The sequence below is a fragment of the Pleurodeles waltl genome, chromosome 9 (assembly GCF_031143425.1).
Source record: "Pleurodeles waltl isolate 20211129_DDA chromosome 9, aPleWal1.hap1.20221129, whole genome shotgun sequence".
Classification (NCBI taxonomy): domain Eukaryota; kingdom Metazoa; phylum Chordata; class Amphibia; order Caudata; family Salamandridae; genus Pleurodeles; species Pleurodeles waltl.
In genome coordinates this window covers 799874912-799900941 of record NC_090448.1, presented here as the reverse complement: position 1 = coordinate 799900941, position 26030 = coordinate 799874912, and the positions used below count along the sequence as shown (strand labels likewise).

At 45.3% G+C, this 26030-nt stretch overlaps 1 protein-coding gene across 1 annotated transcript in view; it reads left to right on the top strand.

Moving 5' to 3' along the window:
* The window catches only part of LOC138259998 (solute carrier family 22 member 6-A-like), an 850707-nt gene that overhangs the window by 579155 nt on the left and 245522 nt on the right, over positions 1 to 26030 (top strand). The window contains exons 4-5 of the mRNA XM_069208044.1: positions 250 to 418; positions 2858 to 2981. Of these exons, the coding sequence (XP_069064145.1) occupies positions 250 to 418; positions 2858 to 2981 (293 nt within the window). The remainder of the gene's footprint in view (positions 1 to 249; positions 419 to 2857; positions 2982 to 26030) is intronic.

Genomic DNA, 26030 nt, shown 5'->3' with positions numbered 1-26030 from the left:
CATAATGGTTACGTCCTCAGCACATGACCACCGTGACTGAGGACATAACTGTTATGTCCTCAGCACAGAAGTGGGTAAGTAACTCCTTCTGTTCAGGCTGAGAAAGGAAGAAAGGTTAAAAGAGAATGTAACTCAGGCAGGTTTCTACAGTTTGTCTGCATAACCCTCTGTCGATAAGTATGAACTTTCCAAAACACACTGATTGCACAATAGTAGTAACTTTGAACTCTGTGTTTTTTCCTCATTTAGTTCTCGAGTGGGTTCCCACTAGAGTCCGCACCATGACTGGCACATTTACAGGATACATAGCGACTCTTGGACAGTTATTGCTCGCAGGATTAGCGTACACAATCCGGGATTGGCGCTGGCTGCAGCTTGCTGTTTCTCTTCCCTTTTTCATCTTCTTTCTTTACTCCTGGTATGTGGATGTCATTTTCAATAATGTTTTGTATATATTTTTTGATTGCTAGAATTCATAAGGCCATTTCTCATCTGAATAACTGTTTAAGATCTAAAGCTGAGGTGCAACTAGACTCAAACTTCGGGGAGCGGACTAGTACTAAACAGTGGTGGTGGGGCTAAAATGTTGCAAATTTAGGTCCGGGCAGGTTTGCAAGGCCAATTGGACTGGGTTTAATGTTCTAATGCACTTAAAAGTCATATGTGCATCCTTGTACTTTCCTGCTTTAGCACATTAAAGACAGATATTTTATCTTCATCAATGCATTCCCTTGAGACACCAAGCACTTTGGTGACACATACCCAGCACAAAATATTTGTTAATCTGGGCCTAAATGTGAGAGGGATTGAGTATGGGTAAGTCATTTTTTTTTTTTAAATGGGGTGAACTCCTGGGTGGTATTACGCCCCATCCATAAAAATCACCAACAGCCACTGATGTCAATACTAACCAACGAGATCTGGCCTAACAGCCTGAGCAGCCAGCTTTGGAACTGGGAATCAACGTTTGAATCATAGCGTCAGCTCAAAACCTGTGATCCTGCACAACACATTTAGGGGGTCATTCCGACCCTGGCGGTCTTCGGGGACCACGGAAGCACCTCCAACAGGCTGGCGGTGCTTCCCAGCCCATTCTAACCGCGGCGGTTTCCCGCTGGATTTCCCCTGCATGGGCTGAATCTCCATGGCGGCGCTGCAAGCAGCGCCGCCATGGAGATTCCGACCCCCTTCCCGCCATCCTGTTTCCGGCGGTTTTTACTGCCAGGAACAGGATGGCGGGAACGGGTGTCGTGGGGCCCCTGGGGGCCCCTGCACTGCCCATGCCACTGGCATGGGCAGTGCAGGGGCCCCCTAACAGGGCCCTATAAAGATTTTCACTGTCTGCTTAGCAGACAGTGAAAATCGCGACGGGTGCAACTGCAACCGTCGCACCCCTGCAACTCAGCCGGCTCCATTCGGAGCCGGCTTCCTTGTTGCAGGGCCTTTCCCGCTGGGCCGGCGGGCGCTCTTTTGGCAGTCGCCCGCCAGCCCAGCGGGAAAGCCAGAATGGCATCCGCGGTCTCCCGCCGCCCGCCAGGGTCAGAATGACCCTCTTAATGTCCTAGTGCCTAAAAAAAGCTTATTTTGTGTAATGTAGTCTGGTGCTCATGTAAAGCTCCCTGATACCTGTACCCCTTCTCCCACTCACCAGTGAAAGATGCCATTAGCAGAAAAGTCTGGTAACTGCGTTTAAAAACAAAAACTATTTCTTCCCTTTTTTACATTTATTTATTGTTTATTAACCTATGGCATAAGCACTATATAAATGCAATTGCAAGTCAAGACAATTTGCAATATCTGCCTTGTTTGCTTGAAACCACAGGAAGATGGCAAAAATTGCCGTCAAACTGCATATGAAGTCTCTATTGCTAGTGTGAAAGGGTAAGCATTGTCTCTCTTTACAGCAATGGTGATCAGCTAAGCACACTGCCTTGCACAATTATAACCCCCCACTGTGAGGTGTTTGCCATGGATGGTGTAATCCATCTGTGACCCCTACTACCTCCTTTGAGGACACTGCAGGAGCAAGGTAAGCTGAAGGTCTCTGTTGTAAAAAAGAGAATGGTTGTTCTCCATCTGTACTTCACCCAGGCATTCCCTAGGACAGACACCCACACACAGCTGCAGGAGTGTAGCCCGGGGTACCGAAAACTATGGAGGAGAGGTGAAGCCCTTTCAGCCTAATGGGCATTGTGCGCAAGGTGTAAAGATTAATGTGGTACAAATAAATCTTACTAGTGATCAGAGAAAGCTTTTTGCAGGATTCTCATTCTCTTTGGCCATTTTCAGAGGACACTGTAAAATAAACTTCAGTTCCGAGCCAACAAGCCCCGGGGGGGCATTGTGCTCTGAGAGTCTTTCCCAGATTTAGATATTCCTAATTGTGAATATGTCAGCCAAACATGCAATCTGTCTGCTCCTTGAGAGCCACAAAAGGTCCTAATTGTAGAGGATTTACAGGTTACGAGTATACACTTTAGTGATGAATGATTTTGTTAAATTTTTGTGAACAAGGCCTATTCACCACGGCCAGCATTAGTATATATCCTGTATTTTAACTAGAAGGGCCACAACCTCAAGGAAGAAATAGGTTGGATTTAATATATGGTGATACAGTATTTGAAATAAGCTCTTTTCTTCATCTAGGTGGAGAAGGTAGACACTAGCGGAATCTTTATGAAGTCCCCATTTTGAGCCACAGCAATTCCATTTCTTGATCCTCCAATTTCAAATGGTCCTTTATGAAATCAGAAATTACCAGAGGAATCAATATTTTTGGATCCTACTACTTCGATAATTCATTGGGTGGCCCTGCCTACATTTTTGATTTGTGAACTTTGTGTGTCTTTTCCTACAGGTGGTATGCAGAATCTGCTCGCTGGCTCATCATGTCAGGAAAATCAGAGCAAGCAGTGAAGGAACTAAGGAAAGTAGCACGAATCAATGGGAAATCGGATGAGTGTCGAAATCTCAACGTTGACGTAAGGACATTTTGATGCACATTTGAGGAGTATTCATATAGCATTTAGATGCATATGGATGTTTTAGAGCAATGTTTATATGTTACTTGCATAGGTATGTCGGCAATTCTATGGTAAGCAAATGTATTGGATAAATAGGGATGCAGTCCAAGGTAAACAGTAAGGACATATCCTCCTTTAAGTAAGAAGTGGCAGCTGGTAGTGGGCATAAGCGGTGAGGGAAACAAGTAAATCATTTTGACCCAATGACAGGCACTGTGAGACTTTAAGAACCTCTTTAGGGTTAATGCCAGAGCTCTTAATCATGACTCATTTTAAACAGTGTTTATAACAGACCACGACTGAATGATCTGGTATTGAGGCGGAAGGCAGTGCCAATTTCTCACAGTGTCTAACAGTGAGTCAGAGTATTAAAAATGAAATATCTACTTACCCACCAGCTCATCTCCTCTGGTCCTCCTCAATGTTCTTCAGTCAGTCAGGGAGCACATGTCAGAGCCAACACCCTTAACCACTCCAGATGCTGCTCCATGTTGCTGACAATGTGAAGCAGCATGAGAGAAGTGCCACGATTGGTTGGAACAGGCCGACTCAATGCTCTTTTAGGCATTGGGGGGCTGTACCTGCTCTCCAACCAACTGTTTAAGACGGCTCAGGTTGTAGAGGTTTAAAGCGTGAATACTAGACTGGCCATTTGAAGACAGCCAGCCAAAATGGCATGCGTACTGTAGTGGGCACCACTCCTCCCCTGTTGCTAGTCAGCAGCAGCGGCCCCATCCCACCCTCATACACAGCTTAGGCTGGGAGCAGTTAACAACAAAATGGCAATAAATTAATTTTATTACCATTTCATTTTTTCAACTTTTTAGCATTTCACTCGTGGGGTGATGTTCCTCCATTCTAATGGAGGAACTGTGGCTGACTATAACAATGCTAAGGAACCTTGCTATGACCCACCTCTGTGGCTCATACAGTAACCTCGCAAGTCAGTGCAATTTTCTGTTAATCCTATTGCTATATCTAAGACTAAAGCTTTATGTATTCTGTTTAGAGTTCTCATTGTGACCTTAAGTACATAAACCAGGTTTTGGTAGTAGTACAAAGCCCTGCTTGTCAAATTGCTACCTGTTTGCAAGCTGATACTTAAGCACAAGATGAGTGTTGTAATCACATGCTACAATACAGAAATACTGCAGACTACAGCAATATTTTATTGAAAAACCTACACATATCCCCATATTAGTGCAGTATTTTCATGCTAATCATTGCAAAAATGTATATATATGTTAACTTAGTATTGCAATGGCAACCTTCGGAAATGGACAATGTTAACGCACTATTCGGATCTACATATTACTGAAGTAATTCTATAATCACCCTATGGACAATTCCATCACCTGAATGTACCGAATCACCTTTATTTTGTATGGTTTTCCTAAAGTATCCCAACAAATAGGTATAGTGGTAGCTGGTAATCTTTAAAAGTGCTGGGGACAAATATTACTGCCGAATTAAGCGAGTGAATCAACGAAGCCCAGCTTCCTGCTCCTGGTTCATGGGATTATGGGGTTAAACTCCCAAGGGAAATATTATTAAACTATGAAAAAGCCAGTAGGTATTGCTTTTAAGAATGTATTTTTATATTAATGTTAGGCCTGCTGGTAAAGTTAGTAAAAAATAAGAATACTGGTTTATAATTTTAATAACATACACAACATATTGAATTGCTATCTAAACACAGGCATCATTTAGTAATATATGGCGCCCTGTTTTTCAGCATTGTTGGCAAACTAGAATATTGTCTTTTTATGTGCTCCCCTGCTGTCCGATATCATGCAGCTAATGCCGTCAAGCAGCTCCAACTAGAAACATGGCTTGCTTTCGTCATCCAAATTGGCAACAGTAAAAAATATTGGGCCAGATGTATGCTGGCCTTGTGCCGTTCCAACGCCACATTAGTGTCATTTTTTTATGCTAATGTGGCATTTGAAGGGGAAAAATGCCACGCCATATTTACAAAGTGGCGTAATGCTTGCATTGCGCCACTTTGTAACCACTTGTGCCACATTATGCCTGCGCCAGACATAATGTATGCAAGGGGGTGTTCCGGCGCTAGGGGGGCCATAAAAATGGTGAAAAGGAATCCATGAGATTCCTTTGTGCCATTTCTATCAAAAATGGTGCAGGCATTAAAAAGAGGCTCCCATTCATTACAATGGGCCTCTGGGTGATTTGCAGAATCAGCGTCATGATTTTTTACGCCATTCCTGCAAAGTGCTGGACTAGCGTAAAAAATGGTGATGCTAGTCACCCTAACTACCGCCATGGTGCGCCCGTATTTTAAATACGGCTCTACCATGGTGGCGTAAGGGCGGCCCTAAGGGGCACAAGAAAAGTGGCGCTGCACTATGTGCAGCGCCACTTTTCAAAAATCTGCACCATAGTTTCTAACAGTTCACTATGTAGCTTGCCATGCATGCTGCCACCAGCAGGGGTTCACAAAGGAGATGGGAAGTTGTCACTTGAACTAACATTGTACTGACCCTGTTTCGGGAAACTGATGTTAATGTATTATCCAAGTCACTCTGCAAGAACAAAAAAAGAATAAACACCCAACTATTCTTTCAACCCACTAGAAAATACAGATTCCATTACGTAAAACTATTCCTATCATCAAATCACATAGCATGCGCAGACTCAGAATGCTACGCCTCACCCACAACCATATAGTCCTCCGTATAATGTCTTCGTATAAAGCACAGATCTATCAAGTGAAAAAAGTAAACACTCTAGTTATATTATGTTTTACTTTGTTCATTGTGTTATGCAGCTATTTGGCTCACTTACATAATACTGTGGAGCATATTTACAAGAAAGTGGTGCATCGGTCCCAATGAGCCACTTTCCTTGTCTTGCCCATGCCCCACCTAACAACACCATAGTTGCACCATATTTACAATATGTCGCACGATGACAGTTGTTAGGACAACAGCGTCAACATTTTTTACACTATTGTGGTGCTTTGATTAAAATGGATGCATCATTTTAACGCCTACTCTGAATATTCCTACCCACCACTCCCTCGGTCTCCCCTGCATAATGAAATGTAGCGCTTCACATGGTGGGTATGCAAGAGGCACTAGAAAGCCTGATGATACCAGAAAGACATTCCTCTTTGACATCAAATATTTGCATTGGGGAAAACTGAGTTTCAAAAAAGAAAACATTGGAAAAGCAATTTCTCAAACAAATAAGTTATACATGATAGATAAAAATGGAGTGGTTTTACTCAAAGCTAGGAAACCTAGAAGAGAAAGTTAAAGTATTAAAACACTAATGAACTAAGGAAAAAATGTACGTTTTGCTAAAAAACTGTAACGAAAAAATAAAGATCTTGTAAATAGAGACTCCACAACAGCACAAGACAACCCCAATGAAGATCTTCCTGAAACCAAACAACAAAAACACAATGCTTTCTAATCCTACTGGACTAGTTAAATATTTCACCATCACAAAAAGCCCATAGCATATACTTTCATAAATTGAAAACTAAAGGCTGCCCTAGAATAAAAATGCATTTCATGGCCTACCAGATTAAGAAACAGATGTAAGAAAAATCTAGACCTGCAAGGTCAATCAAAACTTGTGCCAGCTTTCGTTCTGTATATTTTAGAGATTTAGCACTTGAAATGGTGCAAAGAAGAAAGGGAATTTCAAAATTGTGAAGAGATAATAAGTCACAATTACAGGTCCTTTAGCAGGGAGAATTCAAGATCTTGAACGAAATTTCAGCAGTAGAATAAATAGGAAAGAAGGAAAGATATCGATTCACCTTTTTGAAATCTATTAGTAATAACTATGCTAGAATTGGAGCTTAAAGTATAGGGTTGATTATGTCAGAAGAGGGAGCTTAAACGAATGAGGGACTGGGGATGTCATCTGTGGAGCAATACTGATTTTCCAAATACCCTTCGTAGGACCCTGCTGGAATAAGGAAAATAAGGGCATTAGAGAAGTTCGACAATTTTTTGGGAGTAAATTATTTGAGGAACTGAAAGAGGGATTTGGGCTTCCTTTCTGTGAGAATTTTATTCAATAATTGCTGTGGTGAAACCTATTATTTGGAAAAGATAAAAGTACTGGTTTGTTTGTGTATGAAGCGGCCTCTTGGAAGTTGTAGAGAGCCACCCGGACTCTCCTTTATTTTGTATCAGGTTCTGCGTGTCCGGACGGAGCGCGGAACCGAGGTGATGTAATAAAGTCGGGGCTGCCCTGACGCAGTTCCCCTTGAGACTGCAACCAAGGTGCATGTGTGGTCCTTCTCCTAAGCCAATAACGCGGCCGTCACCACATTACAGTGGCGACGAGTGGGTCTCGGTACTCCCACGTCGCAGACTGGTCCCACTACGGCCGACGAGCAGCGCAGAACGCAACGAAAAATAGGGAAAACGTGACCAGCACAGAGCCCTTCCACCGTGCTGGAAGGAGCGCCGAAGAACGTGTGGAACCCCGGACAAGTAAGGAGGGAGGGCAGAAAGCCCAGAAAGCCACTGAAAAAAAAAAAAAAACGGGGAAAAGTAAAAAGACATAAGGAAAAGTGGAGAAAAAAAAGGGTAGAGTCCCCAAGAGAAAAAAAAAAGAGAGGCAAAAGAAAAAAAATAATAACCAAGTGCAGCCCTAGAAAAAAAAAGAGGACAGAAGAGGTGGTACACCACGTGTAGGACACAGAACACTCCATAAAGGAAATAACATTTGGAAAAAAAGAGATACCACTATCGTTAAATAGAGACTACAAGAAAGGAACCTGCATTACAACAGCAAAGCGCGTACATAATTAGAGACATAATGAGCGCCCCACCGCAGGAAAACCCCCAGCTGCCTGTGCAAGCAGGCGCCAGTGCTCACTCCTCAGTCACTGCGCTGCCCCCATTCAGCCAACTGATCGATCCGGCCACAGCATCGTCAAGATGGCGCCTATGGTTAAACCGATAAAAACTACTTCTGCGCCACAAGAGAGACAGACGTGGCCGTGCGCAGATCTCTCATTCTGCTCATGGGAGGAGACGAGCTGCAAGAACTGTTCGATGCACTCCCAAACACAGGTGATAAGTTGGACTCCAACGCGGCAGTGGAAGCCCTGAACAAGCATTTTGACCCACAGCTGAACTCAGACTTTGAATGCTTCAAACTCCGGCAGGCTCAGCAAATGGATGTTGAGTCAATGGACATGTTCTATGCACGACTAAGGAAGCTAGCAAGCTCGTGCATAGGTCTCAATCATCAAGAAGAGATTAGGGCACAGATTATTCAGGGATGCCGATCGAATGCACTAAGGAAGCTCATCCTATGCCAGCCAGGCATGCCCCTCGACGACATTTTGGTATTGGCAAATTCACACGAACTATCAGCAGTGCGGGCGGATGCCATGGCGGCAGTAAGAGGACAATCACTGGCAGCTGCGTCAACCACAGGTCCAGTCCATCTGAAAGAAGAGCAGATAGACGCCATCCAAATGTGTCAACCGCCAGGACACAGAACGAACTCTGTCAGACAGAGCGCGCGCACCTGCAGAAGCTGCGGGTATGAACACAAACCACTAATGGGGTGCCCGGCGAACGGAAAAACGTGTGATAAGTGTGGCAAAGACAACCACTTTGCGAAAGTGTGCAGGTCAGGAAGAGGCTGGCAAGGAAACCAGAAAGGAAGGGATGCCAAGGTTAGAAGCGTAACCAAAGGGACTGACAAAGCCAGCGAAACTACGGCTCAAAGAACTCCGGTCTTCGAAGAAGACGAGGACGAAGACATCTTTGTGATCTCGTTCACCGGTGGGAGACAACAGAAAAAGCGACCACCACCCATGAGCAACATCCAGATCAACAGCAAATCGGCGATGGTGCTCTTAGATACAGGAGCATCTGTGAACGTAATGGATGATACTCTATTCAGGCAGTTGACCCCAACACCATCGCTTGCCCCAACTACCACTAAAATATATAACTATGGGGGCAGAGAGCCGCTTCCTCTAAAGGGCACGGTGGAAGTGGCTGTATCCAGCAGGCATGTTTCAACACAGGCAAGGTTCTACGTGGTGACTGGAGACCGAGGCACTCTGTTGGGGTGCCACACCGCGGAAGAGCTAGAATTGGTATTCTTCGCGCAACAAGTATATGACTCCCATGCTGAACACCTGAACGAATTTCTGCAGCTCTTTGAAGGGTTGGGATGACTTAAAGGTAAAAGTGTCAAGCTACACATAGACCACAGAATTACGCCTGTTGCCCTAAGACACCGACGTGTACCGTTCCATTTGCGACCAGCAGTGGAGAAGGAGCTACAGCTGCTTGAAGACCAAGGAGTGATCGAGAAGGTGGAAAGGCCTACACCATGGGTTTCGCCGTTGGTGATAGCATCAAAGCCCAAGCAACCTGGCTCCATCCGTCTCTGTGTCGATATGCACATTCCTAACAAGGCCATTAAAAGAAAGAGGCACATAACACCTACGATGGATGACATCATAGCGGATCTGAATGGGGCACAGTGGTTCTCGAAATTGGACCTCAATGCCGAGTATCATCAGCTGGAGCTGGAACCCGATAGTAGGAACATCACTACATTTTCAACACACGTGGGGCTTCGGCGATACTAGAGACTGAGCTTTGGTTTATCTTCGGCAGCCAAAGTATTCCAAAATGTGATTAGAGAGACACTGTCAGGACTGCAAGGGGTGATCAATTTGAGTGATGACATCCTCATCTACTCCAAAACCAGAGAAGAACATCATCAACATCTCAGGGCTACACTGCAGAGGTTATCGGAGGCAGGGCTAACACTCCACAAGAAGAAATGCGCGTTCTATCAGACGTCGGTGGAGTTTTATGGCTATGTCTTCTCAAAAGATGGTCTACAAGTGGACCCCCGTAAAGCTGATGCCATCCGTCAAGCGCTGATTCCAAAAAAAAACACAGAAGTAAGAAGCTTCCTGGGCATGGCAACTTGCAACCATGGCGGAACCTCTCAGACAGCTCACAAAAACTGGGCATCAGTGGGAATGGAGCCCAACAGCGGACAAGGCGTTTGCTGACATCAAGTCAGCGCTACTAGACAAGTCAACGATGACTTACTTTAACCCTCACCGACGTACCACCGAGGTGGTAGTGGATGCAAGTCCAGTAGGTCTTGGCGCTGTTCTTCTCCAGGAACAGAACCCGCAGGAGTGGGTTCCGGTTGCGTATGCCAGCAGAGCATTGTCTTCAGTTGAAACACGATATGCCCAGATAGAACGAGAAGCCTTGGCGATTCGGTGGGCGTGCAAACATTTTCACCTGTATCTGTATGGACAAGAATTCCAGGTGGTGACCGATCACAAGTCCCTAGTCGCACTATTTGCCGGTGCCCTCGTCTGGCACCCCGCAAATAGAACGGTGGACTGTTCTGCTGCAACCTTACCGGTTTACTGTCATCTATCGACCGGGGTGAACAACCCAGCGGATTATTTATCTCGCCACCCATCCCCAATAACGACCGATGACTCTCAAGAGAAAGACGAGGAGAGCATTGAGGTGTTTGTCAACATGGTGGTACAATAGGCATGTCCCAATGCCCTTGGTGTAAGAGACATTGTGGATGCCACCAAGGTGGACACTGCACTAAACCAGTTCAAAGAAGCACTGACTCACAGGAAATGGAAGCTTTTCCTGGAAAAGATAAAAGTGGCCAATCACGAGTGTAAAGTAGCGATGCAGGGGATGTGGAGGGTACGAGAGTTGTCCACGGATGGTCAAGGATTGGTTCTTCGAGGAAGGAGAATTGTACTGCCTCAGAGTTTGTGGGCCAGAGTCGTTGAATTAACACATCAGGGCCATCAAGGTGCTGCGAAAACCAAGGCAAGATTGCAGGCAAAGGTGTGGTTCCCTGGCATGGACAGTCAGGTGGACGAATTGGTGGGAAAATGCCATTCATGCGTCATCACATCAGGGGAACCACCCAGCTGCCCAGTAATCACTGAGCCGGCTAGTCAGAAGCCATGAACAAAAGTGAGTATGGATTTTGGGAGCTTCCCGGATGGGTGGCTGACTGTCGTCCTCAATGACTCCTGCACAAAGTTTCCCGTTGTTGGCATTGTGTCGTCCACGACGTTCGAGAATGTGAGGCCAGTACTTCAAAAGGCGTTCGCCATGTTTGGGCTCCACGAATCGGAAAGCCACTGAACGATGGCGAGGTCGATACAGGGGCTTTCAGGAAGGAGATATGGTGGTAGTGAAGAATCGCCGGCCTGGAGGGAAATTCCAAACTCCATTTGAGCCTGAACCCTGGCAGGTCGTCAGTGTGAGGGGTGCCATGATAACAGCAGCCTGAGGCGGGCACAGGGTAACCAGGACTGTATCACACTTCAGGAGAGCAGGGGTTTTGATCACATCCGGGGAGGAAGGAGAGGTCGATGACTCCATGGTTGCGCCCCTGGCTGAGGAGGTATGGATAGAGGATGCTAAGGTAGCGGTGCCCAGTGCACGACACCCTCCGGGTGAAAACGCTGGCCAGGAAGAATCATTTACCAGAGGTGGACGTTATCATCTACGCCCCAACCAGGTGCCGAACAGCCAGCTCAAAGACTTTGTCTGTACCCTAGGTCCCTAGGAAATAATGTCGGGGCATCGCTGCCTGCTCACCAGAGGGGTGTTATTCCCAGGACTTTGTATCTTTTGGCATTGTTCTGTTCTGTTATTATTGTGTTTCCCTCTCATCCTTGCGTTTCTAATTCTCTTGTATTTTGTTCGTTCAAGTCTCAACCATTCTGGTGTGGGATTTCTCTTTGTTTGGATATGGCCTGTATGTACATTTCTTTTCTCTTTTGTGTGAAGTAAAACATGGGAGGGATGTAGAGAGCCACCCAGACTCTCCTTTATTTTGTATCAGGTTCTGCGCGTCCGGACGGAGCGCGGAACCGAGGTGATGTAATAAAGTCAGGGCTGCGCTGACGTAGTTCCCCTTGAGACTGCAACCAAGGTGCATGTGTGGTCCTTCTCCTAATCCGATAACGCGGCCCTCACCACATCACAGAAGTGAGCCTGTAGGAGGATAAATACGAGCATTTTGGGTATTGAATATGCATACGAAGATCAATACTGACAAAATACGGGCCAGATGGATGGAGAATATTGGAGTAGTTCTTACAGAACAGGGTTGTGTTATTTCTGTCTCTTTGATGATGTGTCCTCCTCTTATTGAACCTTTGGGCTTGTGAGCCTGCTGCTCCCAGGGTTTGATATGATGAGGTGCGGCAGTCAAATGATGGACAGGATGCTGGAAGCAGCTGGGAGAGGGGAGCTGTGAACTGTGCAAAATGAATAAATCCTTCCAATTTGCAACTACCTGCTGTCTGATGCTTCATTATTCAAGCTGCAGGGTTTTGATGGACTTAAAATTGGCATTAGGGTGTTGAGGAAAAGCTCCAGGACTGAAGTTAAGGCTATTACCAGCTGGCGGTTGTGCCTCGTGCTATCCACTTTTTGGTTACATTGTTATCGGATCACATTTCAGTTGGTGAGTGGGTGAATGGATTTTTCCCATCTGCTACGCCATGTGTTCTGTTTTTGGTGTGTTCACGGGAAGCTACTCCAACGCATGGTACTCGGGTACAGGTACACCATTGTTTCAGTCTCCACGTCTCCATTCAATGCACGTGTGCATGAAAGTACGTGGGTGCCATCTTATCTCTTCAGCCACACTCAGGCCCATAATTATACTTTTTTAGCGCGCATTTGTGCCGCTTTTTGATGCAAAAGCGGCGCAAACTTACAAAATACAATTGTATTTTGTACGTTTGCAGCGCTTTTGAGTCAAAAAGTGACGCAAATGTGGCGCTAAAAAAGTATTAAATATGGGCCTCAGTTCAAATACGACTATTTCATACCTGACTTTCTAATTGTTATCCCAAAAGTGTTTGTCAGCGGCAGTTTCTCAACATTTTGGCCTATAATTATACTTTTTAATTTTTTGACGCAAAAGCAGTGCAAACTTACAAAATACAATTATATTTTGTGTGTTTTCACCACTTTTGCATCAAAAAATTACATTAATGTGGCGCTAAAAAAGTATAAATATGGGCCTTTGTGTGTGTCAACAGAAACTTTATTCGATCAATGATCATCAAAGCAATACATAATCAATATCATCATAAATATAGTATAAAAATGTAAAATACAATTCCATCCCAAGAGCATAATACCACATGGTAACGCCACCTAAAAGAATAAAATACAAATCTATCCTAAAATCATAATTCTAAGTAAAAAGGTCACCTCCACTGACCTGACTTAACAGGGAGAACTCGTTCATCAGATCTTTTACTAATATAAGAATTCCTTATGCACCATGCTGACAATAAATATTTACTAACAGAATATATTAGCATTTTGGTGGAATCACTTTTTAAAATCCTCAGTGCTAGTGCACATTCCCTTATTCCCATTTCTCGACATAGGTCACGGATCCACTTGGACCTAGGAACCTACATTTGTATGCTCTTTCATGACAGTTTGGACAATATAGCTAGCAGCTTAGGAAGGCTGAGAAATGCTTATTGTAATAAGTGGAGATAAACTAGCTGAGATTGATTGATGCAAACCGATTCAATCGGATTGAAACAGCTACCTGCTAGCTATATTGCCCAAACTGTCATGAAAGAGCATACAAATGTCATGACTACACTATCCAAGTATATCCGGAACCTATTGTTAAATTAACCAGTAAGTCTGGCTGCTAGGATTAGACTATCATTGAACTGTACCATTGGGAATGGCCCTGATGAAGGTGACCTAAAATACCCAGGAACACCGAAGGCCTCTGGATCCCCCCGTACCTCTCTGACAGAGCAATGTCATTACCGCTTTCTTTCAGTATAGATCATTTTTGTATTAGAACATCGTATATTTGTGTATCCCCTATTGAGTATTTTTCCTTTTTGTATTAACTTGTTATCATCGAGAGTACTGTAGTCTTTGTTTGTCATGTGGTAAACTACGCACATTTTGAGCAGTGTTTTTCTCTCTTGTACTGTATCATTGTTTTATTTTATTTAGCTTGAATGAGGTGTGCCTGAGATAGGTATTTTGTTCTTTTGATATCTATTTTGCATTTTATGATTGTTCGCATTATTGAATAAAAGTATATGTAGTTGTGATCAAATATTGTATCAGTGCTTATTCACTTACGTCGAGCAGCGTAGTATCATGTGTTACTGATAGGTTCGAAAATAATATGTTGTATTTATCTGTACCTATAGGGATTCATTCCTAAGGATTATTATATCTTCAGCCTTATTAATGTAGCTCACTTAGAAGGAAGCCGAGATGACACATTGTTGAAAATAGTCCTTTCTGCAGGCTCATCCTCAGAAATGTTGCCTTCCTCCTCCTCTTTTTTTGATTAATTTGTTTTTGTTGGTTTTAGGAGTCTGTGCACTTTACCACTGCTAACCAGTACTACATTTATTCAAATGCCCAGTTGCATATTTAATTTACCTAAAGCTCCCTAGTAAAGTACACTACATGCGTTCAGGTTGTGTAAATTAAATACTACTAGGAGGCCTGCAGTACTGATTGTGCCACCCACCTAAGTAGCCTTTTACACATCTCAAGTCTGAACTGCAGAGCTTGTGTGTGCAGTTTAAACTGCTATTCTGACCTGGCAAAGTAAATCTTTTGCCAGGCCCAAACATTCTTTTTTAATACATGTAAGTCACCCCTAATTAGGCCCAAGTTGTAAAATTCACTCTGCTCACAGAGTTTGGGGAACTCGGGCACTCCTTGCTACGTGGAGTAACATCCAGCACGTGGCTGAATATTTTTTCCAGTTAGCCACATAAGATTTGTTTTTGGTGCTTGCTCATGAGTGCAACAATAGTCTCAGGCTGCTTGCGGGTGCACACAAGATTTCGTGCCAGCTTGCATTGCTTCTGGCCGTGAAAGTGCCATAGTAGTGCCCCTTGCGAGTAACTGCAGGTGCACCTTGAGCAGATTCTCTACTAGAGAAGTAGCAAAATCTGCTCAAAAAGACAATTTCAATTGGAGTTTCTACTCCCACAAGCCATTCAAGTTGTTGTGCAGGGTGAGAAGCCTTTTTTAAAAACATTTTTATAACCAGAAGGAAGTGCCCCCGGAACTGAAACTTCCAGATCCTGTCCAGGAGGCTCCTTCCATTGCTTTGTCCATGTCCTGATCACTATTCACTTGAATTTCAAGGTGGATCAATCTCTTTGTCTACTGAATATATACCTTTGGATTCAAGGACTTTGTTTTTGTGGCACCACAAAAGTAAGTGCAAAACTATTGTATAAGGGGGTTATTTTTTGATAGGGCATGCATCAGTATTCCTTTGTACTATTATTTGATTTTATACATTTCATTGTGGTGGGTGGCCTGGAGTATCAGTGTGGGCCTAGTTATTATTTTGCTTTCCATAGTTCACCTCTTGTAAAGGAAAAATGTTGCACAGTTTGGTACCTTCCCTCCATGTTTGTTACATTTGCAATATTTATTTATTTTACTATGTGGCATAGTCTGCCAATGGGGTATCCAGCAAGCACAACCTGTACTAGTCATCATTGCATGAAAGAACTGTTTCTGTGGTATGTTTTTTAAAATATCATTTAGGGCTGGGATGTTGTTGAAATAAATAAAAAATGTTGGGTATATTTTGAATTTCATTTTTTTCTGCAAAAAGTGTATATGTGGGGTAATATTGATCCCGTAGGAGGATGTGTGTTATTATAAAAGTTTTAAAGCTCAGTCAAATTCCGTGTTTGGCATTGCTGAATTAATGGTAGTGTTTTCTTCAGTGTTACCATGCCCCCTGTGTCTGGTCAGTGTGTGTGAGTGTGTTTGTTTTAGACCATCATTAGTCTTTGTTCTCCATGATACTCTGTGGCCATAGGCCCGAATCTGTTTTTTGTTCACCATGCCTCCTTGCTTGCTGTTGTTGTTTGACCATGTGGCCGGTGGCCATTTTGTGTATCCAGACAGGATACTTTGCCACAGGCTTGCATATGTTTTTTGTTCTCCGTGCCTCCTTGCTTGCTATTGTTGGTTTGACCATGTGGCCATAGGCAATTTTGTGTAGCCAGCCAGTGTACTTTTGCCATAGGCTTGAATGTGTTTTTGTTCTCCATGTCTCCTTGCTCATCGTTGTTGTTAGACAATGTGGCCGGAGGCCATTTTGTGTACTCAGCAAGGGTCTTTTGCTATAGGCTTGCTTGTGTTCTTTGTTCTCTGTGTCTTCTTGCTTACTGTTGTTGGTTGACCATGTGGCTGGCGGCCATTTTCTGCATTCAGCCAGTGTGCTTTTGCCATAAGCTTGCATGTGTTATTTGTTCTCCATGCATCCTTGTTTACTGTAGTTCTTTGACCATGTGGCTGCCCACCATTTTTTGCAGCCAGCAGGTGTGCTTTTGCCAAAGGCTTGCATGTATTTTTTCTTCTCCATGCCTCCTTCCTTGCTGTTGTTGGTTTGACCTTGTGTACATTTTGTGCACTAATTCAGTGTGCTTTTGCCATATGCTTGCATGTGCTCTTTGTTGTCCATACCTCCTTGCTCGCTGTTGTTCTTTGACCATGTTGCTGGAGGCCATTTTGTTACTCGGCCGGTGTACTTTCACCATAGGCTTGCATGTGTTTTTTGTTCTCCATGTCTCAGTGCTTGCTGTTATTGGTTTGACCATGTGGCTGGAGGCCATTTTGTGAACTCAGCCTGTGTACTTTTGTTTTAGGCTTGTATGTGTTCTTTGTTCTCCATGCCTCCTTGCTTGCTTTTGTTGTTTGACCATGTGGTTGGTTGCCATTTTCTGCAGCCAGTCAGTGTGCTTTTGCCATAGGCTTTAATGTGTTTTTGTTCTCCATGCCTCCTTGCTTGCTGTTGTTGGGTTGACCAGTGTGCTTTTGCCATAGGCTTGCTTGTGTTCTTTGTTCTCCATGCCTCTTTGCTCGCTGTTGCTGTTTTACCATGTGGCTGGTGGCCATTTTATGCAGCCAGCCAGTGTTCTTTTGCCATGAGCTTGCTTGTGATATCAGGTTAATAATATGCTTGAGGGTCTTTGTAGTATGTTTATTGTGAATATGATGAACAGTTCTTCATATTACTTGCATTTGTTTGCATTTTTCACATGCACCTCCTTGCCTCCCAATAGGTTTCTCATACTCCAGTAACAAACACATCATCAGTTAATTTTCATTTTTATTCTAATTTTTTTTTGTTTTTATTATTTTTTAATTTTAATTATTTTGTTTTATTTTTTAAATGTTTATTTTTTAATTTTGATTTTTCAACAAAATATATATTTATTTTTATTGTTTTATTTTCTATTTAAGTTTCATTTTTGTAATTGTTTCAATTGTTTTTTTTTTGGCGTTTTGCCCTCAGCCATCCACCCCCTGAATGCCATAGGTGAACAACTGCACAACAGCATAATTTTTGGGGGGTATTATTCCTTTTTCACTTGGACCCCCTGCCTGCCATAAACTAGGTGCACTGCACACACATTAGCACCATTCATTTTTTAATGTCTATTCCACTTTTTCCTGGACCACCTAGCTTGCCATAGGTGCACTCTAGCCTTCATTCTTTAAGGATTATTCCATTTACCCATGCATCTCCCTGACTGGCACAGATGTCTTCTTTAGAAACATAAAGCAAAGAGCTATATCTGTATGTTGAACTATCCTAATTGGAAATGACATTTTATGTTATGGTGAAGTGGATTGACGTGAAAATTATTTGATAAATTGTTGTTAAATGTTAGTTTAGTAACCAACCTCACTAACTTATACTGTCTTTGTCTGTACTAATTCAAACTGCAACAATGACACTTTGCAAAAAATGATTTCTTGTTTGCTTTTAGGTGCCCAAGAGAAAAGACATCACCCACAGTAGTGTCAAATAGAAGCCCTTTCCAAAACACTTGACCACACAACACAACTCAACATCAGTCCTCTAATCTTTTATACTTGTGCAGCTCAGTGCTACTGCCAACTGACAGCTAAAGAATAGCCCCAAAGAAAGGTGCTGCCAAGAAAGTGGCCAGTGAGAAGAAGCAGCTTCCTTCCACTAGTGGCCGACCAAAGCCTTTTTCGGGAGACGTATGCCTACCACACCTGTCTGGGAGCAGCACTCCTCCATCAACGGCACCACCCCAACCTAAGCTCCCATATTTGTGAAGACCTAGATGAGACCTGCACCAACAGCTACCTCAGTAGAAGTGTGTACTGCAGAGAAGCAACTGATGACACACTGACCTACCTCCAGTTCTTCTTCAGGCATTGGCACTGTCACACTAAGAACGTGCTCCTTCATAGTGTGGGACTTTTTTTACACTTACCAAGCAGAAGGAGAACAGTGCAATATGCTCCATTTGCCACACAAGTGTTCATCGAGGTAAGATTGGTTCACACTATGGTACTGGAGGTCAAACGACCCATATGAAAAAACACAAAATGCAATCTGGTGGGAGGAGCATCTTAAAAATATTGCTGAATGTGGTGATCGGGAAGGTGAGAAGAGCTGGGAAACATTAGCTTCCTATCACGGTGGGAGGTCATGAGGAAGAAGAGGGTGACATCTTTATACAAAGGAGCCATGTCCCTGGCAGTGCACCAGCATCACCCACCTCAGTGACCTCACAATAAACAAGACTCAGAATCAGATAGAGACTGCCCCAAGGCAAACATTTAGTCTACCTCTTCCTACTTCTCGGAAGTCACCTGTGTCAGTGGCCCCAGAAAAGAAGAAAATCCAGGCTACTATTATGGGATTGTTTAGGCAGGAGGGGCCCTACGAATACAACCAATCACTGGCCCATTTGGACAATGGGAAGCTGGCTAAAATGTTAGCTCTGGACCTCCTCCCTTTTTCTTTCCTGGAAGGAGTGGGATTTTTAGAATTTGTGGCAGCTATCTGCCCAAACTGGACTATTCCAAGTCCAACCTATTTTGCCAGAGTTGATGTTCCAGCACTCCATCACGACATGCTGCAATTGGTTAGTCAAGCTTTGCAGCAAAGTGCTGGTCACACTAACCACCTGACGACAGACGTGTGGACCAGGTGGCAAGCAACTGATTACATGTGTATCAATTGACACTGGATCTCTTTTGCTGGGGTTAGGCAACAGCTATCTACAGGTCTCAGATTTGAAGATATATTTAAGGGCATTTGGTGGCATGCAACAGTAGCCATGCTAACCATGGAATAATCCCATACAGCTGCAAGCATCTTGAATAACTTTAACAGCAAGGTTCTTGAATGGCTTCAACCCAGAGCCCTCAGAATTGGATTTATTGCCATTGACAGTGGCAGTGATATTTTCAAGGCCATGTCAGATGGCTATTTCAGAGTCCTGTGTTTGGCACTTTGCATCAACCTGGTTCTGCAGGACTTTAAAAAAAAAGAAGACATAGTCAACAACATACTGACCACCTGCAGAAGAATTTGCACTAATTTCAGCCATGTTTTCATAATCCGGAAGCAGTTGTGGATTATTCTGCATGCTAATAGACTACCAGTTAAAGCCATTTTACCTGACGTGCTGACACATTGGAATTCAATCTATTACATGTTGCAGCGTCTGTTTCAGAGTACAGACAGATCAACGGCTATGAGTCTGGTTTAGATCTGGGCAGAGGGAATACTCCGTCACAAACTGGACGGATATCCTGTCCACAGTATTACAATTGCCATAACATAAAATGGGATTATAATACAGTGGATGGGGTATCTGTTGTGTTTGTGACAGAGTATTCCCCTCTGCCCACATCTAAATCGGACCCTATATCATGCAAAGAGGAGGGGATACATTTGGGAAAAGTATGACCATGGATGCGGACAAGTAGGGCCTAGTCAAATGCCTGATACAGATGCTACTCCCTTTCATGTTTTCACACAGGCAGTTAGCAAGGAGGACAGTGCAATGGGCCAAGCTATCCTGTTGTTGCATCTGCTACAGGGCCAGTTAAAGGAGGTGTCTGAAAGGTTCGCTCTCGCAGGTGTGAATGAAAATTCAGAAGTGCATGCCTTATTTCAGAGCTTAATATTTCACTTAGCTGCTAATGCAAGGCTACAAAATGACATCGTGGTGTCCAAAGAGTACATACGTGCCAAACTACCTGATCCCTGGAACAACAATATTCAGGCCACTTTCATTCCTTTTTCTAATGAGGATGTTTCAAATTACAAGAGACCCGGAAGAAGGGCAGCTGGAAATTACTAGAGTCCCACTCCCGGGCAGATGTTTTGGGGTGCCACCTTCAACTTCTAAAGAGGGCAGTCTTGTCTCACAGCAGCCAACACCACGCCAGCAACAAGAACATAGGCATCAACCAAGGCTACAAGAAAAGAAGAATTGGTCCTAATCACTGCATTGGCTTGGTTTCAAGTGGCATGTCTTAAGTCCAGTGCAATGGTGAAGGCAAAAGAGGTCAAGCAAGTGGCATCACCAGCGACCATTGGGAGGATGTTCCAGGAGTATCTTGATGACCCAAAAGAGGTCTACATAGATCAAAACCCATTACTGTATTGATATGCCAACATACACCAATAGCCAGGGTTCAGCAGGCTGGTAATAAAAGATCTGGCTTGATCTGTAGCAACTGTGTCTGCTGAGAATGTGACCCAGTTGTCACAGTGAGAAGGACTAGTCACTTGCCTCAAATTATGGAGAGATTGACCATGGTCAAAATAATTCAACATTTTATATCACATGATTACACTGTTCCTGAGAAGGATGATGGGTCAGAATCAAGGGTGTTAGCTGACCAATGTCTGGGCAAGCCACCTGAGCTTGAGGATGAACTCTGCTACTTTCCTGACTGATTATGCCACCATAGTATTTTTTATTATTTATTGTCAAACTTGTTCCTTTGCCAAAAACAAATATATATATATATATATATATGTGTGTGTGTGTGTATATACATAGTGGAACATTATATTTGTGTCTGATTTATACTGCCCCAACTATTTTTAGTCACATGGAGGGCCAGAATGGAGTTGAAACAGTATACCATGAAGAAGCCTCCCCATTCCCTTCAAGACATTGGAGACAATGCCTGCCTCCCTTGCATGCCTATCCATTTCTTGCATCACCTAGCAGAGTGGCCCTAGAAAATCATGGATCTACAAGACTGCCAATGCCAAAATCCAATATGTTGCTTGCATCAACGAAGAGATACAATTGCGTACTTACCACAGTGCTTGGATTGAAAGAGGTAACTACTAACTATTGCACCAATGAGTGATGATATATTATTGAGTGCTTGTGAGGGATGATTGATGATTTATGTGGTGGCAGACAGTGAGGGAGGGTGTTCAACTAATTAGTAAACTTGATTTTGATGATTTGCAATATTTGGTTTCTGATAGGTGACCATTTTTCCCTGAAGGTAATTGTCCCTTTCAAATTTAGCAAACATTTACCTGCAGGGTCCCCTCATTTTTTCTGGGTCTTCAGTACATCAGACCAGTCACTTTAGTTAACAAACATAAATCTATAAAAAAATACTCCAATTCTGTTCTCAATATTTATTCTTCAACAGCAGTGCACTACAAGGTCTCTCTAGCTCAGGCTGGGACTGGGGCGGAGTTATTCGGAGTCAGAAGGAGGATGGAAGGACTCCTGGTGGGATTACCTCAATGGCCAGAAGAAGGAAGTTATCAACTTCAAAGGGAAACCTTGAGGTTGTACGACGGAACACCGATTTCCTAAACAACTAGTGCCTTAACAACGAGGTTGGAACACCGACCTCGTTGCTACTACTAATGATTTTACCACGAATGCCTTAACAACGATTTTCGTTGTAAAGGCATTCCTGATAAAAGCATTACTAATAGGCACCATTGACCCTACATCCCTCACCCCAACCCCCCACCCCCTCCCCAAAACCAAAAACGCCCCACCCCCCCAACCCCACCCCACCCCAAAACCTAAAACCCCCTAGCGCCCAACCCCACCCCAAAACCTAAAACCCCCTGACCCCCCACCCCCTCCCCAAAACCAAAAACGCCCCACCCTCCAACCCCACCCCAAAACCTAAAGCCCCCAGACCCCCCAACCCCTCCCCAAAACCAAAAACACCCCACCCCCCAACCCCACCCCAAAACCTAAAACCCCCTAACCCCCCACCCCTTCCCAAAAAACAAAAACACCCCACCCCCCAACCCCGCCCCAAAACCTAAAACCCCTGACCCCCCACCCCCTCCCCAAAACCAAAAACGCCCCAACCCCGCCCCAAAACCTAAAACCACCTGACCCCCCACCCCCTCCCCAAAACCAAAAACGCCCCACCCCCCAACCCCACCCCAAAACCTAAAACCCCCTGACCCCCACCCCTCCCCAAAACCAAAAACGCCCCATCCACCCAACCCCACCCCAAAACCTAAAACCCCCTGACTCCCCACCCCAAAACCTAAAACCCCCCACTTACCTTAGTTGACCCCTTTTCACCTGCGTCCTCCTCCTTCGTCACCTTCTTTGTACCTTAACCACGCATGTTTGTAGTTCAGAACATACGTAGTTAAGGCACAAGATAACAGAGTCGTAGTTAAAAAAAGCGTTGTTGCGCTTTCGTTAACCACGACTTCGTTAGGAAGACATCGTAATAAAGGATGTTTCTCAAACCTTGATGATGAGGACTCTGTGGCCTAGTACTCAGCCCTGTGGAATGGAGAGAGGTGTGTTGGTTTGGGAAATGCTGCTGAGTGTGTGTGTTGCACTGCTGGCAAATGTGAAACTCCTCATCTTCTTGCTCTGCCTGAGTCTTCTTGCTACCCTCCTCATAAAAATTGCACTCTTTCTGTCCTTCTTCTTAACTCTACAATGCAGTTTCTATTTTGCAATCTCCAGGCCTTCTCCTCTCCAGCATGAATGAAAGGTGAAAGATGAGCTTAACACTCCTGTTTACCTACTGGACTGGTTCATTCAGGCACCCAAGAGTGATGGGTGTTCCAAGAAGAATTCAGGTGCACTGCCCAATTTGGCAAAAAGGTATCATTTTTCTTTTGTCAAGTCATAATATTTTGAACTGGATGGGTTCAGTTCACTCCTACAAACTTTGAATTTTTCAAACCTAGATGACAGAACATTTAGATTTCTAATATTAACTTGGGTCTTTAGGGCAGAAGGACTGTTTGCAATGCATTTAACTGAACTATGCCACACTCATTTCTTAATTTCCTTCCACAACAGATTGATGATGATGTGTTGCTCATCGCTCTGATGAATCTTGCTGTGTTATTTATTGTTTGTCTTTCTCACATCTTTCCCCAAATCTTCTTTCCCATCCACTCATCTAACCCCTAAACCTCTTTCCCCGGTCTGTGTGATTTGAGGTGTCACTTAATTACACTAAATGGAACACACACTTGGTGGGGCAAATGTGGGAATGCAACATCAACTCACTGCAGGATCTTCTATTACCTCAGCAATAGCCCACACCAACCCAACTTACCCAACCATGCATAAAAGAAAGTCATTCGTCAACATCATCATTCAAGCCTTTGTTCTGCGTGAATGCTTAATCTTGCCCACTCCAGACTTTTAGTACACTTTTCCTGGCTTGAGGAGTCGTAACTTCTTCAGACATAAAGGGGGTGATTCTAACCCTGGCGGTCGGTGTTAAAGCGGCGGCCAACCCGCCAACAGGCTGGCGGTAAAAAATATGGAATTCTGACCATGGCGGGAACCGCCAACACAGACAGCCACTTTAACACTCCGCCCGCCACGGCGGTACAAACAAACAGCGCGGCGGTCACCGCCAACAGCCAGGCGGCAGACAATGTACCGCCCACACTATCACAACTCACCAATCCGCCACCTTTTCCGGGGCGGGAGCACCGCCGATAAAAACACGGCGGAAACAGACTACGAACGGGAAAACGCTCACCTCTACGCACTCCAGGAGGAAGGAGGACAGCATGGAACCCGAATTAAACATCCTACCTGCTCTCGTCTACCTTCTCATCTACCACAAGTACGAAGTCCGGCGCAGACGACAACGGTGAGTACTGCACCTACGACACATGGGAGGGGGGAGGACGAAAGGTTACGGGCACACACATATGCGACCCCCCCCCCCCAACTATGTACACACCAATGCAGAGCAACAAGTCACAGTGACACCACCCAAACACCCCTGAAAAATGCTAGGACATAATCAAATTTGGAATAAATATTTATGTACCAAAAAGCTCCTGAAAATTGTCGTACAACCATGAAAGATATTCACAAGAAAACAAATGACATACACATCAGTGTATAACTGAAGTAACAAGTCCTGCACATCCTACGAATTCATCATGTCCGTGGGCCAAAGTTTTGAGAAACAAGGGCAAAGCCCACACAGGAGACCTGAGTCCTTTGGAGAGAACACTGCAGGGGCATCAGATGTAAAAACTACAGGCACCTCAGGGGGAAGGGAAGGGGGGGGCACCACAGCCACATGAGTCCACGACACCAGATCCACGAGGAGCCACCATGCCCACTGTACCATCCTGGGGAGTGCAAAGCCACAGTCTCTCAATGTCTCTACAGTGGGTGGGCTGCCCACTGTACCATCCTGGGGAGTGCAAAGCCACAGTCTCTCAATGTCACTACAGTGGGTGGGCTGCCCACTGTACCATCCTGGGGAGTGCAAAGCCACAGTCTCTCAATGTCACTACAGTGGGTGGGCTGCCCACTGTACCATCCTGGGGAGTGCAAAGCCACAGTCTCTCAATGTCTCTACAGTGGGTGGGCTGCCCACTGTACCATCCTGGGGAGTGCAAAGCCACAGTCCATCAGGTGGATGACAGTCTCCACTGGTCAAGGAGGAGGCATGGTGGGCACAGTGAACCATAAACAGTGATTGAGACGGCGGTGCCCAGCGGAGCGGTGCTTGAGATGAAGGGCCTAGCGGAGCGGTGCTTGAGATGAAGGGCCCAGCGGAGCGGTGCTTGAGACGGCGGGGCCCAGCGGAGCGGTGCTTGAGACGGCGGGGCCCAGCGGAGCGGTGCTTGAGACGGCGGTGCCCAGCGGAGCGGTGCTTGAGATGAAGGGCCCAGCGGAGCGGTGCTTGAGATGAAGGGCCCAGCGGAGCGGTGCTTGAGACGGCGGTGCCCAGCGGAGCGGTGCTCTTCTCCACGGCGGGGCCCTGTTCAGCGGTGCTCTTCTCCACGGCGGGCCCTGTTCAGCCGTGCTCTTCTCCACGGCGGGGCCCTGTTCAGCGGTGCTCTTCTGCACCGCGGGCCCTGTTCAGCGGTGCTCTTCTGCACCGCGGGCCCTGTTCAGCGGTGCTCATCCAGCAGGTCAAGGGAGCCAGACCTGGCCTGGACTCCCTGCTCAGTCGCCCTCGGACCGTGACGTCTCTGGACCCTTCGGGGACGGACTCCTGGCCTCCTTAGTGTCCTCCTTCCCAGCTGGGATGTGACATGTGGGGTCCACCTTCTCCGCGCTCCTGCTGCCCTTCCGCTCCTTTGATGGGGCTCTCGGGCCCTTGCCTCCCCTAGATGGTGTGGATGGTGAAGTGGCCGCACATTGCTCCTTGGGGGCAGCCCTGTCGGTCCTCGCACGGCGGCCCTTGTTTTTGCGGGTCCTCTTGCCGGGGGGGGGCTGGACGTGTCCTTGCTGCTGATCGATGTGTCACTGCTGGCAAAGGGTGGGCTCCAGAACCCATGCACAACAGTGACACCCGAAGCTGGGCTGGTGGTGGCTGCGGTGCTCTTGGGACTCTTTGAAGATGGAGGGGGGAGCTCATCGGAGGGAAAGAGGTCAAGATTAGCCAGGAAAAGTTTTATAGGGCCAAGGTAAAGAGTGTAGATGGAAGTGGAGGAAGAGGATGTGGTTGTAGGAGAGTCAGGTGTGCTGTCATTGGGTGAAGGTGCTGGTGCTGTAGACTGTCGTGAGGTGGATGGCTGTTGGGTGGGTGGCTGCCTGCGTTTGTGTGTCTTGGAAGAGGGGGTGACAGACACAGTGGGAGAGGACACAGGGGACGTGTAAATGGCAGTGGGGGTGGTGACTGCACGAGTGTGGACTGT